Source organism: Silene latifolia, chromosome 4 (assembly GCF_048544455.1).
Source record: "Silene latifolia isolate original U9 population chromosome 4, ASM4854445v1, whole genome shotgun sequence".
Taxonomy (NCBI): Eukaryota; Viridiplantae; Streptophyta; class Magnoliopsida; order Caryophyllales; family Caryophyllaceae; genus Silene; species Silene latifolia.
The window spans coordinates 112482242-112498829 of NC_133529.1; the positions used below are offsets into that span (position 1 = coordinate 112482242).

The 16588-nt window shown below is 42.9% G+C and overlaps 1 protein-coding gene across 1 annotated transcript; it reads right to left on the bottom strand.

The window, feature by feature from the left end:
* Nucleotides 1-8998: 8998 nt before the first annotated feature.
* Nucleotides 8999-12593, bottom strand: LOC141653848 (F-box/FBD/LRR-repeat protein At1g13570-like). The gene is made up of 6 exons (XM_074461717.1): nucleotides 12451-12593; nucleotides 11703-12216; nucleotides 10512-11625; nucleotides 10252-10410; nucleotides 9508-10116; nucleotides 8999-9185 (listed from the first exon to the last, which is right to left on the bottom strand). The coding sequence occupies exons 3-5, from the start codon at nucleotides 10611-10613 to the stop codon at nucleotides 9844-9846; spliced, it is 534 nt and encodes a 177-aa protein (XP_074317818.1). The 5' UTR covers nucleotides 10614-11625; nucleotides 11703-12216; nucleotides 12451-12593; the 3' UTR covers nucleotides 8999-9185; nucleotides 9508-9843.
* Nucleotides 12594-16588: the final 3995 nt, after the last annotated feature.

Below are 16588 nucleotides of genomic sequence, written 5' to 3' on the forward strand. Positions count from 1 at the left end.
AAAGAGGAAAAGGGGAAGAACCCATCTTTAAGACAGGAGGACGAACCGATGAGCACCAACCACGTCGCCATGGTCGAAGGGGCTGAGACCGAACAGATAGAGATTGATCCAGGACGCACCGTGACTGTCGGTGTCGGCCTGGAACCAAAATTCAGGGCGATCTCCTGACCTGCCGAGAAAGAACAAAGACGTCTTTGCGTACTCACCGCCGAGATGCCAGTGTCACCGAGAAGTCATCGTTCACAGCCGAACGTACTCCCAGCTCGCCCGTGAAGCGAGAGGGTGAGAAACTCCTCGGCCGAGAAGGAAGATGCCATCAAGGCCGAGGTTGACAAGTTGTTAGATGCAGGCTTTATCATCCCTTGTACATACCCTGAATGGCTAGCTAATGTTGTAATGGTTAAAAAGTCATCAGGGGGGTGGAGGATGTGTGTTGACTTTACGCAACTTAATAAAGCATGCCCGAAAGATTGCTACCCCTTGCCTCGGATAGATAGCCTAATAGACGCAACGGCAAGGCTACACAATCGAGCACCTTTCGACGCCTTTTCAGGATACCATCAGGTATTCATGGCAGAGGAAGACATGCCTAAATGCGCATTCATCACCATACACGGCACCTACATGTACAAAATGATGCCGTTTGGTTTGAAAAATGCCGGCGCGACTTACACAAGACTGGTGGACAAAATATTCCAAAATCAAAAAGGGCGAAACATTGAGGCCTACGTCGACGATGCTATTGTCAAGAGCAAGTCCGACGGCGAGCACTTAGCCGATTTACACGAGACATTTTGTTCACTAAGGAAATACAAGATGAAGCTTAACCCGACAAAATGCAACGGTGTCGGCCAAGCAAATTCCTCGGCGTGCTTGTTAGCGCCGGGGAATTGATGCCAATCCAGAGAAAGTCCAAGCAATTCTCGAACTGCCGGAGCCGAGGAACCGCAAGGAGGTTATGATACTGACCGGAAGAATGGCGGCCCTTGCCCGTTTTATCTCTCGGTCAGCCGACAAGAGCACCCCTTTCTTCAAAGTGTTGAAGGGGAATAAAGACTTCTGCTGGGGGGAGGAACAGAGCACGCCTTCAAACAATCGAAAGCTCATCGCAAACTCTCCCACCCCGTCCGGCACCGACGCCGGGGAAACACTATATCTCGTATCTAGCAAAGTAACCTCGGCCACGGTCGGTGCCGTAATCGTCGAGAAGAAAACAAGCGAAAGACACCCAATCTACTTTATCACCATACACTTTGTTGCCCGCCGAGAGAAACTACCCGCCGATTGAAAAAGCGCCTTTGCCGTGGTTGTTGCCGCAAGGAAGTTGAAACCCTACTTCGACGCACATCCCATGACGGTCTTAACCGACCAGCCGTTGGAAAAAGCATTGGAAAAATTCGAACAGTCAGGCAGACTTATCAAATGGGCGGTGGAGCTATCCGGCTTCGGCATTCAATACAAACCGAGGCCTTCGATAAAGGGGCAGCGCGCGAACTTCTTGGCCGAGTGCACGTATCGGGAAGAATCGTGTCCCGGCATGTGGGAGGTATATACCGATGGATCCTCCACGCCGAACGGCTCAGAGCGCATCCTTATCATCGGCCCAAACGGGGACGAGTTCGAGTACGCTTTGAAGTTTACCTTCTCAACCTCAAATAACGAATCCGAATATGAGGCAGTGATAACCGGAGTTGAGTTAGCCGAGAGCCGCCGGGCAGAGCACATCATTTTGAAAACAGATTCTCTCTTGGTGACTAACCAATACGAAGGAGAGTACGAAGCTCGGGACGATGGGATGGTAAGATACCTGGAAAAGGTAAAAGCTGAGACCTCAAAATTGAAGTCATTCAAAATGCGACACATCCCTGTGTCCGAGAACAACCGGCCGACGCTCTCTCAAAGCGGCGGTTCAACCATAAAGAATATCACCGAACCGTCTTTGGTGGACATCAGGAACGCTAAAAGCATTGACGAAACCATCGGCATGGTGTGCGACGTGGAAGCCGAGACGACATGGATGACTCCGATAAAGAGGTATAAACTGTCAAACGAATTACCAGGGGACCGCAACCTCTCGCAAAAGATAAGGAGGATCGCAGCAAGGTACTTGGTGTTTGAAGGAGAGTTATACAGGAGGTCCGTGACAAGGCCACTCCTGAAATGTGTCGGTCCTGCCGATGCAGAGCTAATAGTGACGAAATACACGAAGGCATCGTGGTCATCACATGGGGGCAAGAACACTAGCCCACAAAGCTCTCCGAGCCGGCTACTTCTGGCCCACCATGCTTGAAGATTCCAGAAACAAAACCAGAAAATGCAACAGCTGTCAGATGCACGCTCCGGTGATACACGCACCTTCCCGAGACCTGCAACCGGTGCTTAATCCCCTTCCCTTTGCACGATGGGAAATGGATCTACTAGGGCCATTTCAACGGCATCCGGAGGAAGAAAGTTCCTAATCGTCGCCGTCGACTACTTCACCAAATGGGTCGAGGCCGTGGCGACCTGAAAGCTGCGGCGGCCGTAAGAAAGGTGATCGGGAAAATGTCATAACTCGCTTTGGGTTACCCCAAGTCATGGTGTTCGACCATGGCCGAGAATTTTGGAGTGACACAATAATGAGCTGGTTGGAAGAACTCGGCATCAAATTTGCATACTCCTCCGTCCGCCACCCCGAGCAACGGACGGGCGGAGGCGACCAATAAAACGATCCTCAGCGGCTTGAAGAAGACAGTTGAAGACCTCAAGGGAAGATGGGCCGATGAGCTACCCGGCGTACTATGGTCCCTCCGGACCACGGAGAAAGAAGCAACGGGGTACAGTCCTTTTCACCTAGTCTACGGGTCCGAAGCAGTCCTGCCGATAGAAACACAGACGGCGCCAATTGTTCCGGGTATGGATTCCGAAGCAGGTTTGTTTACCACGCAAGCTTTGTCGAACAATGCCTCTTCTAGCCTTGACTGCTCTCCTCGGCCTCTCCTGCAACAATGAGCAAACTGAGGGCTTGGCTTTGTGCCAAGCGTACTCACTCCGACGCTCAAGTCAGTGAACTTACTGTGATTAAGTAGTATGTAGCTTGATGACGTGTATTGTAGAGAGATGAGAGAGATAATACCGATTTAAGTGGTTCTTAGGTTAGATTCTGGATCTCCTCCTCAATGAGGATTGAGGAGTATTTATAGACTTTCACCTTTTGTCACGTAGTGGCCAAGTGGGCCAAGTGGCATAGCAGGTGGAAAGACTGATCTACCCTCGGCCGAGGGACCTAGGGCAGGCCGGCGAGCCTGGTTGACTCCATGCCGAGGGTTCTTGGATATGAGTACGCGGGTATGTGCCCCGGCTGGTAGGTTGCCATGCCGAGACCCATGCTGGCAGGCCGAAAGGCTGCATCGGCTGGGATGTCTAAGTCATTGGCTTGCTGTGGATATCTTTGACCTCGTTCAATATGTTGACTTGGTCAGCGGCACAGAATATGCCCCATCAATTTGCCCCCAGCGTAGTCTATGCCATGGTATGGGCTCCGATGTATGCTGAGTGTATATTCTGTGCAAGTGAAAATTGTTCCGGGTATGGATTCCGAAGCAGGTTTGTTTACCACGCAAGCTTTGTCGAACAATGCCTCTTCTAGCCTTGACTGCTCTCCTCGGCCTCTCCTGCAACAATGAGCAAACTGAGGGCTTGGCTTTGTGCCAAGCGTACTCACTCCGACGCTCAAGTCAGTGAACTTACTGTGATTAAGTAGTATGTAGCTTGATGACGTGTATTGTAGAGAGATGAGAGAGATAATACCGATTTAAGTGGTTCTTAGGTTAGATTCTGGATCTCCTCCTCAATGAGGATTGAGGAGTATTTATAGACTTTCACCTTTTGTCACGTAGTGGCCAAGTGGGCCAAGTGGCATAGCAGGTGGAAAGACTGATCTACCCTCGGCCGAGGGACCTAGGGCAGGCCGGCGAGCCTGGTTGACTCCATGCCGAGGGTTCTTGGATATGAGTACGCGGGTATGTGCCCGGTGGTAGGTTGCCATCCGAGACCATCTTGGCAGCCGAAAGGCTGCATCGGTTTGGGATGTCTAAGTCATTGGCTTCTTTGTGGATATCTTTGACCTCGTTCAATATGTTGACTTGGTCGCGGCACGAGAATATGCCCCATCAATTTGCCCCAGCGTAGTCTATGCCATGGTATGGGCTCCGATGTATCTTGAGTGTATATTAATGCAAGTGAAAATTTTACGCGGCTTTTTCTCCTCGGCTTATCAGATAGGCCGTATCAGTATCCCCCTCCACATGGATGTGTAATGGACATCAAAATGTGGAAGAGAAGGTCTGGTGGCCGGCGGACCCAAGGTTGAGAGTCGGTGTATTTTTGATTGCCCCACGTGCGTCGCCTAGCTTGGTTAGTCGTGTTGCCGGCGGAGAATAGATACTTTAGGAGTTTTTTGAGGAAGGTGAATAGGCAAAGGGATATGAAGGGGTGTGTTGAAGACGCTTGGTTCTCGTTGCTTTGATTGACATTCAACTGTTGCGTTGATTGACATTCCGTGTACGCATGCACGACATGTGTCTCTTCGTTGATTGGCCGACGCTTCATGGGGGCTGCGTTTTGATTGGTCCTCCTTTATGGGCTTTTGCCTATAAATACCAGATTACGAAGTGAAATTGGTTAACAATTTCATTCATTCTAAAAATTTTCTTCTTTCCAAAATTCCAAGTCTTTCCTCTCTTCCGATCTTCGAATTTTTACGTCGGCGTAGCACTTTCTTCAAGGTAAAACGAAAAACCTTTTCAACTTTTTGTTTTGTTTAAGTAATTGTTTTGAACCATGTCTTCTACTCGATGCGGTCCAAGACCCGTGCGCCGGGGGTTCCCGTCGCGTTTTGATGAGGAGGAGGCGGTAGCCGCAATTCCGTTAAGGTCGAGGGGCCCTAGGTCTCCTTCCCCGAAGTTGACCACGAGTTCTGGAGCAAGTGGGAAGATGATGTTGATGATGAGGAAAGGAATCCTTCCGGTGCGGAGAGGGCGACGATCCGCATCATTACGATGTCTGTACCATCGGCCCCAATCGTGCTTGGACCGATGGGCTCGCCCGCTGCTCCAGAACTCTGTGGTCAACTTCGGAATCCATACCCTTTGGGCAAGGATAGCACTAGTCTCCCTATGCGACTCCGCTTGGAGCCGATACGCCCTTTTCGACTCCTCCCTTTGGGCGACAACTACGTCGTAGCCGCCCTTGTACCTGTCCCGTTCCTCCTTGACAGCGGCGGCAGAATCGCGGCCTCTACCTTGGCCTTCTCGGCCGACAAAGCAGCTTCTCAATTTCCTCGACCCGCGCTTGTGCGGCAAGGAGGTCATTCTTAGCCTTCCCGCCACCCCTTTGCGGCAACAACATCGAGCCTCACCGCTCTATCAACGGTCCCGTCTCGGCCAAAGCCTTTTCTTGCTCCCTAATACGAGCCGACCGTTCGGACCAAATCCCAACCTTCTTGCTCAGCTTTGTACCCTCCGCTATGAGCCGGTCGTTGGATATCGACGCGAGTACCGAGTCGGCATTTTTTCCCGCCGTCTGCATGGGCCTCTTCTCAACTCGCCGCTCAGTAATTGGGACAGACTGCGCCGGTTGATCTACAAAAAATTCAACCAAAGAGTCCACGTCAACGTTCATGGACATACCAGAGAGCCGGTCATCAGGTATATCTAATGAGCCGGCTAAATCTGAGCCGCAAGTTAGATCATGTCCGGAGGGCTTGCTCTTCTTGGCGGTTGACCCGTTTCCTCGGCGCGGCATTAACATGAGCGACGGAAGCGAAGCATCGGTGGCATGGGTAGATCTTTTCCTCTTAAGCCCGAGCGGAGATCCTCAAAGATCGGAATCCTCTCCATCGACAATGTCAACGACCTCCACCTCTGATGGAGGCGGAACTGAGGTTGACACCGTCGCCGCCTTAGACTTGGCTTTTCGGACCCGGCGAGGCAAGGCAGCAGCTACCTTGGCCTGGGCCGCCGTCTCGTCCAAGCCCTTCAAGAGGTCAGTAGGCGACGGACGGCGGTCATGCACATCGACCTTCGGATTCTTCTCCTTAACGTTTCCGTCTTTGTCCAGCCCCATCTTCTCGAGGAGTTGCTCGATGCAGTTCGGGACCAAAGTGCTCAGTAAAAGAAACAAAGTAAAACTTAGACAAAGGGACATATCAAGAAACAAACAACGAAAAACATTAAAGCAGAAATGGGCCTCACACCGACCCCACTCACCCTGTGCTAGGGCCGGTATGAGGCCGACATAGCAAAGCGGCTCGTCCATCAAGATGACTTGCGTCGGGGGCAACCAAACCTTCGGCGCCCCATCATCATCGACCTCGAAAAGCTTCAGTGCCTGCTTCTCGTCCTCATTAAGATAGACATTCGCGGCGTCCATCTTATTCTTGCCCTTGGGGATCATCTTCTCACGCTCCCCTTTGCTCTCGCACCGCAAGTTAACGCGGTGCTCAAAAGACCGAGGCAACGGATAATCATCTGGGACCTCGACATACACCCACCGTTCCTTCCAGCCCTTGCAAGAGGTGAGCTTAGGCACGGTGAGGTAGCCCGGCTCAGTCTGGACGCTATACCATCCCCGGCCACCTTGAACATTCATTCGAAGAAAATGAATTCGGCGGAATAAGTTTACCGTTGGGATCACCCCGGCGACGACACGGCCACACAAAGCCGACTATAGTCCTAACGGCCAAAGGGTGAAGCCGCACCGCCGCAACGTTCATCGCCCGAATTATGGAAGAGACGTACATATTGAGAGGAAACCGGAGACCATACTCCAAGTGTCTCATATATACGCCGATGTGACCCGGGGGAGGGCAACAGACGGCTGGCCCTCTCCGGGGATGACAATGTTGTACCCCTTGCCAAAAAAGAAGTGCTCTTGAAAAATTGAGCAGAGCAGCGGGCGAGCCCATCGGTCCAAGCACGATTGGGGCCGATGGTACAGACATCGTAATGATGCAGGACTGTCGCCCTCTCCGCACCGGAAGGATTCCTTTCCTCATCATCAACATCATCTTCCCACTGCTCCAGAACTCTGTGGTCAACTTCAGGGGAAGGAGACCTAGGGCCCCTCGACCTTAACGGAATTGCGGCTACCGCCTCCTCCTCATCAAAACGCGACGGGGAACCCCCCGGCGCACGGCATCTTGGGACCGGCATCAGTAGAAGACATGGTTCAAAACAATTACTTAAACAAAACAAAAAGTTGAAAAGGTTTTTCGTTTTACCTTGAAGAAAGTGCTACGCCGACGTAAAAATTCTGAAGATCGGAAGAGAGGGAAAGACTTGGAATTTTGGAAAGAAGAAAATTTTTAGAATGAATGAAATTGTTAACCAATTTCACTTCAGAAATCTGGTATTTATAGGCAAAAGCCCATAAAGGAGGACCAATCAAAACGCAGCCCATGAAGCGTCAGCCAATCAACGAAGAGACACATGTCAGGCATGCGTACACGGAATGTCAATCAACGCAACAGTTGAATGTCAATCAAAGCAACGATAACAGCGTCTTTTCAACACACCCTTCATATCCCTTTGCCTATTCACCTTCCTCAAAGCAAAACTCCTAAAGTATCTATTCTCCGGCAACACGACTAACCAAGCTAGGCAAAGACGCCGGGGCAATCAAAAAAAATACACCGCACTCTCAACCTTGGGTCCGCGCCAATTTGCACCTTCTCTTCCACATTTTGATGTCCATTACACATCCATGTGGAGGGGGGATACGGTACGGCCTATACAGAAGTAAGCCGAGGGAGAAAAAGCCGGGGCAGAAAATTTTCACTTGCACAGAATATACACTCAGCATACATCGGAGCCCATACCATGGCATAGACTACGCTGGGGGCAAATTGATGGGGCATATTCGTGCCGTGACCAAGTCAACATATTGAACGAGGTCAAAGATATCCACAGCAAGCCAATGACTTAGACATCCCAGCCGATGCAGCCTTTTCTACCGGCCAAGATGGGTCTCGGCATGGCAACCTACCGGGCCGGGGCACATACCCGCGTACTCATATCCAAGAACCCGGCATGGAGTCAACCAGGCTCGCCGGCCGCCCTAGGTCCTCGGCCGAGGGTAGATCGTCTTTCCACCTGCTATGCCACTTGGCCCACTTGGCCACTACGTGACAAAAGGTGAAAGTCTATAAATACTCCTCAATCCTCATTGAGGAGGAGATCCAGAATCTAACCTAAGAACCACTTAAATCGGTATTATCTCTCTCATCTCTCTACAATACACGTCATCAAGCTACATACTACTTAATCACAGTAAGTTCACTGACTTGAGCGTCGGAGTGAGTACGCTTGGCACAAAGCCAAGCCCTCAGTTTGCTCATTGTTGCAGGAGAGGCCGAGGAGAGCAGTCAAGGCTAGAAGAGGCATTGTTCGACAAAGCTTGCGTGGTAAACAAACCTGCTTCGGAATCCATACCCGGAACAAATACAGTTTAATTATTCAAGTTAAGACTCAGTAAAAAGTAAAGCCGCTACTTCAAGTAGCGACTCTGCTCCTGTCTTATTTTCCTACTTTTTTTTTTTTTTTTTTTTTTTTTTGTCACGAAGCGCACACTTAATCGCATTACAATATAGGAAAGGGAGATTCAAACCTGGGACCTATTTTCCTACTTGAAAACAAATTAGTACTTGAAATTTGAAAAGAAAAGAAAAAAAATTATAGTCTACACAAAAACAGTTTTGATGAGAAATACTTGAAAAGAAAAGAAAAAATCATATCCTCCACAAAAACTTTGAAGAAACCTCTCTCGAGAATACTACTCCGTATCTTTTTTTTTCGAAAAGGCCGTGTTAAGCTTGTACGCTTAAGCGGTATGTTTATAGTCTACACAAGGTAGATCATTAAAGTCGTGTTTTATGACTAAAAGAACAAAATCAAAACATTTAATAAAAGTTATCTACTAATACAACCAATGATAATGAAATGGAAACAAGAATACAAAGTATTACAAAATCACTATACCATCAACATTAGTAATCCGTCATCAAGCAACAAGAAGCTTATTAAGAGGGTAACAATGGATTCGAACTGAAGTCGGATCACAAGTTGAGTTAACTTTCTCAGCCTAAAAGTTAGTCAATTGCAGGAAAGCATAATCATACTTCTAAAGTTCTTAGTTATAACCAGAGACTAGACTTGTACTCGGGCCGAGCTAGGGCCGGGCTGGGCTCTCCTGGTCAAACCCGGGCCAGGCCGGGCCAGGCTTGACCGGGCCAGGGCCAGGGCCAGAGGCGGGCTAAGAGCGGGCCGGGCCGGACTGGCAAGCCTTAACATTTTATTTTTAAAATTTTATTTTTTGTTAAAATGGCGGGCCAGGGTTGGGCCGGGCTGGAATTTCAAGACCCTGGCCAGGCCAGGGTTAACGGCGGGCTAAGGCCGAGCCAGGCCAAGTTGCATAAAATAACGGACTGGGCCGGACCGGCCCGTGCTGTTGACCAGCTCTACCAGAGACAACCTTCTTCCGGAGAAACGTCAGCCCAAACATTGACTACCGTCCACTTCTCACGATACTAATTCTAGTAATGCAGAGGCCGAGCTTAACAACCATGAAGATTAAAACAGTATAATCATGCCAAAATTACAATATAAATAACACCGCTTAGAGTGATAATTATATGGAAACAGCATTACAGAAGTAATATTCCGTCACTACAACTAAACTGATGCAGGTGCTGATAGAAGGTTAATGGGTTTTCTGGTAGGTAAATAAGGATTAGGTCTATGATAAAGATGTCGAACCAAAAATGCAGCCATGCAAGATGCATTTTTTTAAAAAAAGGAACTAATATTAAGGATCCATATAATCTACTTTAGCCTCTGATGATGCTCTACGAAAGTACATCAACTCTCGCGTCAGCCTTGATTCTAAGAACTTTGTAATTCTTGCATCTCTTTTCACGCTCATTATCTCGAGAGCTGGAGAGCAGCGCAACAAGAATTCAATCAACTTTAGCTCCATGATAACTCCCAAAACTGAAGTTAAGTGAACTTTGCGAAGACAACACAGTTGATATTGAGGGTAAAAGGCAATCATATGCTCAGCACAGTCCTTGCTTGAAAACTGTAAACGAACATTAGCGGAACAGTTACTAAAACCATAAATGATCAAAGATGTAACCTTGTAACAGAACTTAAGGTTTCGTGAATTTTGATTTCACAATGCCACACAACAGAAAACGACAATTTTGATACTCACCGAGATTTTTAGTTCTTCAATAACAGGACAACTTTTAATCACACCAATAGCACAAAGGAACTCGCCATATTCATGAGTTTCGATGTTTGATAGCTGAAGAGATTTTAAGCAACGGAAAGTTGTCGGTAACATTGTTCCAATTCTACCTGCAGTCAAAAACTTCAATGTAGAGACGAGAAAAATTGTCGGACTAACATATAGAGTAATCGTAAATCATCTGGTGACAATTGTATAATATCATGGCACGACTATCTTATTACCTTACAAAAATGCCCGCCAAATGAAAGGGTTTCAATTCTACATGGATGGGCAAGGTAAGCAATGAGCTCACATGCTGTAGCACTTTGGTGATTCGAGACCATTTCGTCTAGTGTGATTGAAAACCCAATGAGATTTTCAGCAGACCTAAAATAAACAGACTCAAAATTTCGACACCTGTTAAGTACTTGAGATTTGGTGCGATAATATCCATATACTCATAACCCTTACTGACTCGTTAATTTCGTGCTCAAGAACTGGACAACTAGCAATGAAATCAGTGAGGGAGTTCCCCATAAAAGTGACATTTTCAAACTCAATTGTCTCAAGATTTATGAAGTGGTTAAAGAAGGGTAGCAAATTGATTATGCAGTTGTCAAGTGCGAGCCTTTCAAGACTCAGACACGAGAAAAGGTGGTAAGACAACTTAAGAGGTGTGTTTTGCGCATTGTTAATGGTGATATCCTTGACACCGTTCCTTGAGAGGTAGGAAAAACATGGGCCAATATCAGGTGCGCTAGACGATTTTAATTCCGGAATGCAAAGGTTAAAAACACTTATGTTGCCAACATGAGACAGCAGAATTACACTCAAAATGTTTAAAAACTCCTCCGCTGTTGGTGGTTTGCTTTTTAGCACCTCTGCAAAAAAAATTGCGTCAAACCTCAACTCAGAAAGTTCTTTGAATGCACAGAGCCAACTTCTTGAGACGTGACACAATTTTGCAGCATCGTGAAGGGGCAAGCATTTCAAAACTCTACCAATAATGTCATCAGGCAATTTATTGGCACGACCTTGTGCAACAGTTACATTTTTGTTGCGCACACGGCGATTCATTATTAAACTGTACAGCAAAAAAGAAATGAACAATCACTAACAGATGAGATACTGTTATTACACTTGAACCACAAAATAAATGCAATGACGGGAATTAATACATGTAACGAGAATTCATTCTACTGGTGTCACCAAAGCAAAAGAAGAAAATTTGACTATAAAGACGAACTGAACTTGCAACAATTTATTCACTGAGCTGAAAAACTCAAAAGCTCATTACTTATTTAACCAGTTACGCTTTTATATTAAAATCTCGATCGTCTGCCATCTAAACTGATCCTACATGTATCAGTTACGCTTTTATATTAAAAATTCAATCGTCTGCCATGTAAACTGATCCTACATGTATCAGTTACGCTTTTAAATTTTTATATGAAAAATTTAAAGCAACAACAACAACAACATGAGAGCCTTAATCCCAAAATGATTTAAAGCAACATACATCATAATTTAACGACGGGCCTGGGCCACACTCAGGCGGAGGAAAAAGAGTCCACAATACAACAATACAGGCCCAAGAGGGTTCACTCTAAAACCAATTGGCAATAAAGGGAGTAGCCCCTTGCCTTAGTGGCATGTTCTTCTCTAATTCTCCAATGTGAGATTCTTACATGTGGAACTCATATGAGTCGGAGCTTTATTCTCAACACTAAAGTAAGTTTCTTGGACATTTTCTTTTCCAGTTTTGTTGTGATTGCTCGGGCCAAGAGATGCTGATTGCCGAATGCCGTAATCAAGGTGAAATGGCGTACGCCATAATCAAGGCTGGTCTTATCCTCCTCGTCTCAGTCATTTGTTTACCTTTCTTTATTCATAAGGTTTTTGGATAATTATTGTCCATAAACAATGACCTCCTCTTCTCTACTTGATCTGTGTGCAGTGTACTAAAAGTAAACAAATGACCGGGGCAAAGTGAGTATTGAATTTTAGTCGCACAAAACATGTTCAAAATCACACATCCTTAATTACCTGTGACTACTGAAACTCGATTTAAATAATATTAAAAAGGAAAGGAGGTGGGGAGACGATCACAATTCAGAGAAGCTGAAAAAAAAACCTATTTGAATATAAAAAAGAAAGATGAAAGGTAAAAGTGAAAGGAACCTGGATAGAATGGGCAAACTCAGTTGATCAGGTCATTCTTCTTCCACGGTATGTAAAAGAAGCAAAGTGTAAATTAGCCACTGCAAAACATGAGCTTGAATGATTTCAGAATTCAGAGTCCGATGCATGTAAAACACGAGGCAAGACGAGGGGTGACTATATTTAACTTCCATTAGTTTCATTATAGGCGGGTATATCCGTCTAAAGATGTAGACTAGTAAAATATACTATCTACCATCCCACCTATTATTTGTCTTATTATAAAAGTGGTGACATATTTAATGTATCTACAACTTAAAAACGAATAGTATTTATCTAAAGTGTGATTTTGTGATTTAACTTCTCACTTTTAACTTACGCAGCAAGCCTATTTTTTCCTTTTTAAAAAAAAAATGATCTTGAAACTTAATAGGTAAATGGGAAAAAAGAATTATGCCGCTACATCAGACTTAATATATAACTGCGTTTATGTGTATTTTTTCTGAGTTTATAAAGTTTACCGGTATTAGTGTCCGACCCCGCCCGGCTACTCATTAATATATTTTTCTATGACATATACTAAAATTACAATGAAATAAATTATGAGACAAATTCATTCATCCCGCTATTAATATTTTACTTAAGTCAATTGGTTAGCTAATTGTTCATATATACTTTTTTTTGTTGTTAGTGTTGTTACTTTTATTACATTCGTTATTACTACGGTTACTTTCACTACTCACGCTGTAACTATTGTTATCTTCATTACTACCGCATTAATATTGATAATTTCATTACTCTCGTTGTTACTTCTATTACTTTCACTACTCCCGCTCGCTGCTAACATTGTTACTTTGACTATTCAAATGAGTGATTACTATCATATTACTATATCCAATATTACTACAATTCTTTTCACTGCTAGCAGAATTACTTTTACTATTTAGGCATGCAATTTTAAGAGACTTATATATTTATATAAATATATTACATATATGCATTAAATGAAATCGAAATCAAAATAATTATGTAATATTATATTTTTTGGAAATCTAGCTTAATTTATTTACCTTTTAATAGTTTCCAAAATATAACATACTTATATTATATTTGTGTACGTTAAATAATTAACATCTTTATACTAATTAATATCATAAATGGAGCATGTTTATTTTAAGGAAAATCATCATATTTCAGTGTTCTCTAAATTTATACTTCAACCAAAACTATATAATATTTACATTGAAGTCCCTTGGTTAGGTCTATCATACCGTGCTATCGATTTAAAACTATATAGTATAATTAATTTGTATAGATTTATTTAATTACATTGAAGTCATTTGGTTTAAAATATATAAATATATATATATATATATATATATATATATATATATATATATATATATATATAGAGAGAGAGAGAGAGAGAGAGAGGAGTTCTAATGAGTCCTCCTTCCCAATTGAGTCCATAAGTCCTTCTAAGGGCCAATGGATGGACTCATTGGATGGTTGAGATAAATTTGATTAAGGACTATTAAAAAGAAAAGGAAAAAAATGTGGATGGTTGGATTGAGATGGGTGGTTGAGATTGAAAATTACCAAAAAAAAATTACCACTAATCAAATTTCTATACACTAATTAATTTTTCTTTCTCTCTCTAGCCCCTAATTAATCAGTTTTGAGTTTCAGATTCCAGAAGTGTAAATGTAATGTTGTATGAGTTTTACAAGTGTAAATGTGACGGAAATTTTGAATTTATATAATTTTAACATTTTACAAGTGTAAATGTGATGTTTTACGAGTGTAAATGTAACATTTTAAGAGTGTAAATTTGATTTTTTGTGACGGAAATTTTGAATTTATATTATTTTAACATTTTACAAGTGTAAATGTGATGTTTTACGAGTGTAAATGTAACATTTTAAGAGTGTAAATTTATTTTTTTGTGACGGAAATTTTGAATTTATATAATTTTAACATATTATAAGTGTAAATTTGATGTTTTACTAGTGTAAATGTAACATTTTAAGACTGTAAATTTGATTTTTTGTGACGGAAATTTTGAATTTATATAATTTTAACATTTTACAAGTGTAAATGTGATGTTTTACGAGTGTAAATGTAACATTTTAAGAGTGTAAATTTGATTTTTTGTGACGGAAATTTTGAATTTATATAATTTTAACATTTTACAAGTGTAAATGTGATGTTTTCCGAGTGTAAATGTAGTATTTTAAGTGTAAATTTGATTTTTTGTGACGGTAATTTTGAATTTATATAATTTTAACATTTTACAAGTGTAAATGTGATGTTTTACGAGTGTAAATATAACATTTTAAGAGTGTGAAGGTCTTTTACAAGTCTAACTTTGATCCTTTACGAGTAAAACTTTAGTCCGACTACCAACACACCACCAACGTCGTCCTACACCACCAACTCATATCCACAAAAACTATGAATGCAAATTTATATAATTTTAACTAGTGTAAATGTAAAGAGTGTAAATGTGAGGAAATACAACTGTAAATTTAAAGATTTATGAGTGTAAATGTGAGAAAATACAAGTGTAAATTTAAAGATTTATGAGTGTAAATGTGAGAAAATACAAGTGTAAATTTAAAGATTTATGAGTGTAAATGTGAGAAAATACAAGTGTAAATTTGAAGAAATATGAGTGTAAATGTAAAGAAATACGAGTGTAAATGTAAAGAAATATGAGTGTAAATGTGAAGAAAAACCAGTGTAAATGTAAAAAGATCTACTATGTATTTATCAGATCTAAAAGTGTAAATACTAAAACTAAATCTGAAAAAACCGACTGCCAACATAAAAACCCTATAACTCTCATTAAATACGAGTGTAAATCTTAAGAAATATATATAAAAAACCAGATCTGAAACAAATAAAATATAATAACAAAACGAGATTTGAAATACGAGATTTGAAATCTATAACAAGACGATATCTAATATAAAGGAAATCTGAAAAAAAAAAAAAAAAAAAAAAAACGACAAACAACACACCACACCAAACCCAAAATAATGAAATAGGAAAATAAAAACAAAACAAAACTTCAAACAAGTGTAAATGTAAAGAAATGTAAGTGTAAATGTAAACAAATACAAGTGTAAATGTAAAGAATGTGAATGTGAGTGTAAATGTAAAGAAATACGAGTGTAAATGTAAAAAAATATGAGTGTAAATCTAATAAATATGAGTGTAAATTTAAAGAAAGACCAGATCTGAAAAATGAAAAAGGAACCCAACAAAACCAGATCTGAAAAAAATATATAACAAGACGATTTTTTATAAGACGAGATTTGAAAAAACTGAAATTTAAATTGTAAACTAAAAACTAAATCTAAAAACCACCGTCGAAAACAAGTCCAAACTTGAAAAAAAAAGGAAAAACATTTAAAAAAAAGGAAGGAAAAACGTATAACAGAAGTTGCAAAAACAGGAAACAAAAACTTGTATAAAAAGACCAGATCTCTAAAAAGACGCCAAAAATAAACCACCCAAAAAACCCACCGCTGCCGACCACCACACTTGCCTCCTTATACCTCCTTGGTCTTTTTTTTTCTGAAACTTTTTGTAGATCTGAAATAAAAAGGAGGTGGATGAGTGGTAAGAAAGAGAAGAGGAAATGCGGATATGGAGATGAGGTGGTGGAGGAGTATTATGGTGGTAATGGTGGTGAGGTGATGGCTTTTTATGGTGGTAACGGTGGTGGTTGTTGTTGAGTGCTGCGGGTGTGCGTCATTGTGGGTGTCGTAGTGTTGTTGGGATGGTGGTGAGTGGGTGGGCGTGGGTGAGAGGAATTATTTGGTTTTGGGGTCTCAGATCTGGGAAAAAAAAGAGAAGGGGAAGGAGGTGGCTGTGGTGGTTGTCGTGGGGGCTGTCGGGCTGTGGTGGTTGACGTGGGGGATGTCGGGTGGTGTGTGCGTGGTGGTGTCGGGTTGGTTGTGGTGTGTGTCGGGAGGTGGAGAGGAGAGGTGGTAGTGTAGAGGAGAGGGTAGTTGGGTTGTGGTGGGTGGTGTCGGGTTGTGGGGGGTTGGTGGGCGTGGGTGGGTGGCGGTGGAGGTGGTCAGTGGGGTCGGGTGAGGAAGAGGGGGAAATTTTTTTTTGAATTATTTGGTTTTGAATTTTGTTGGATTTT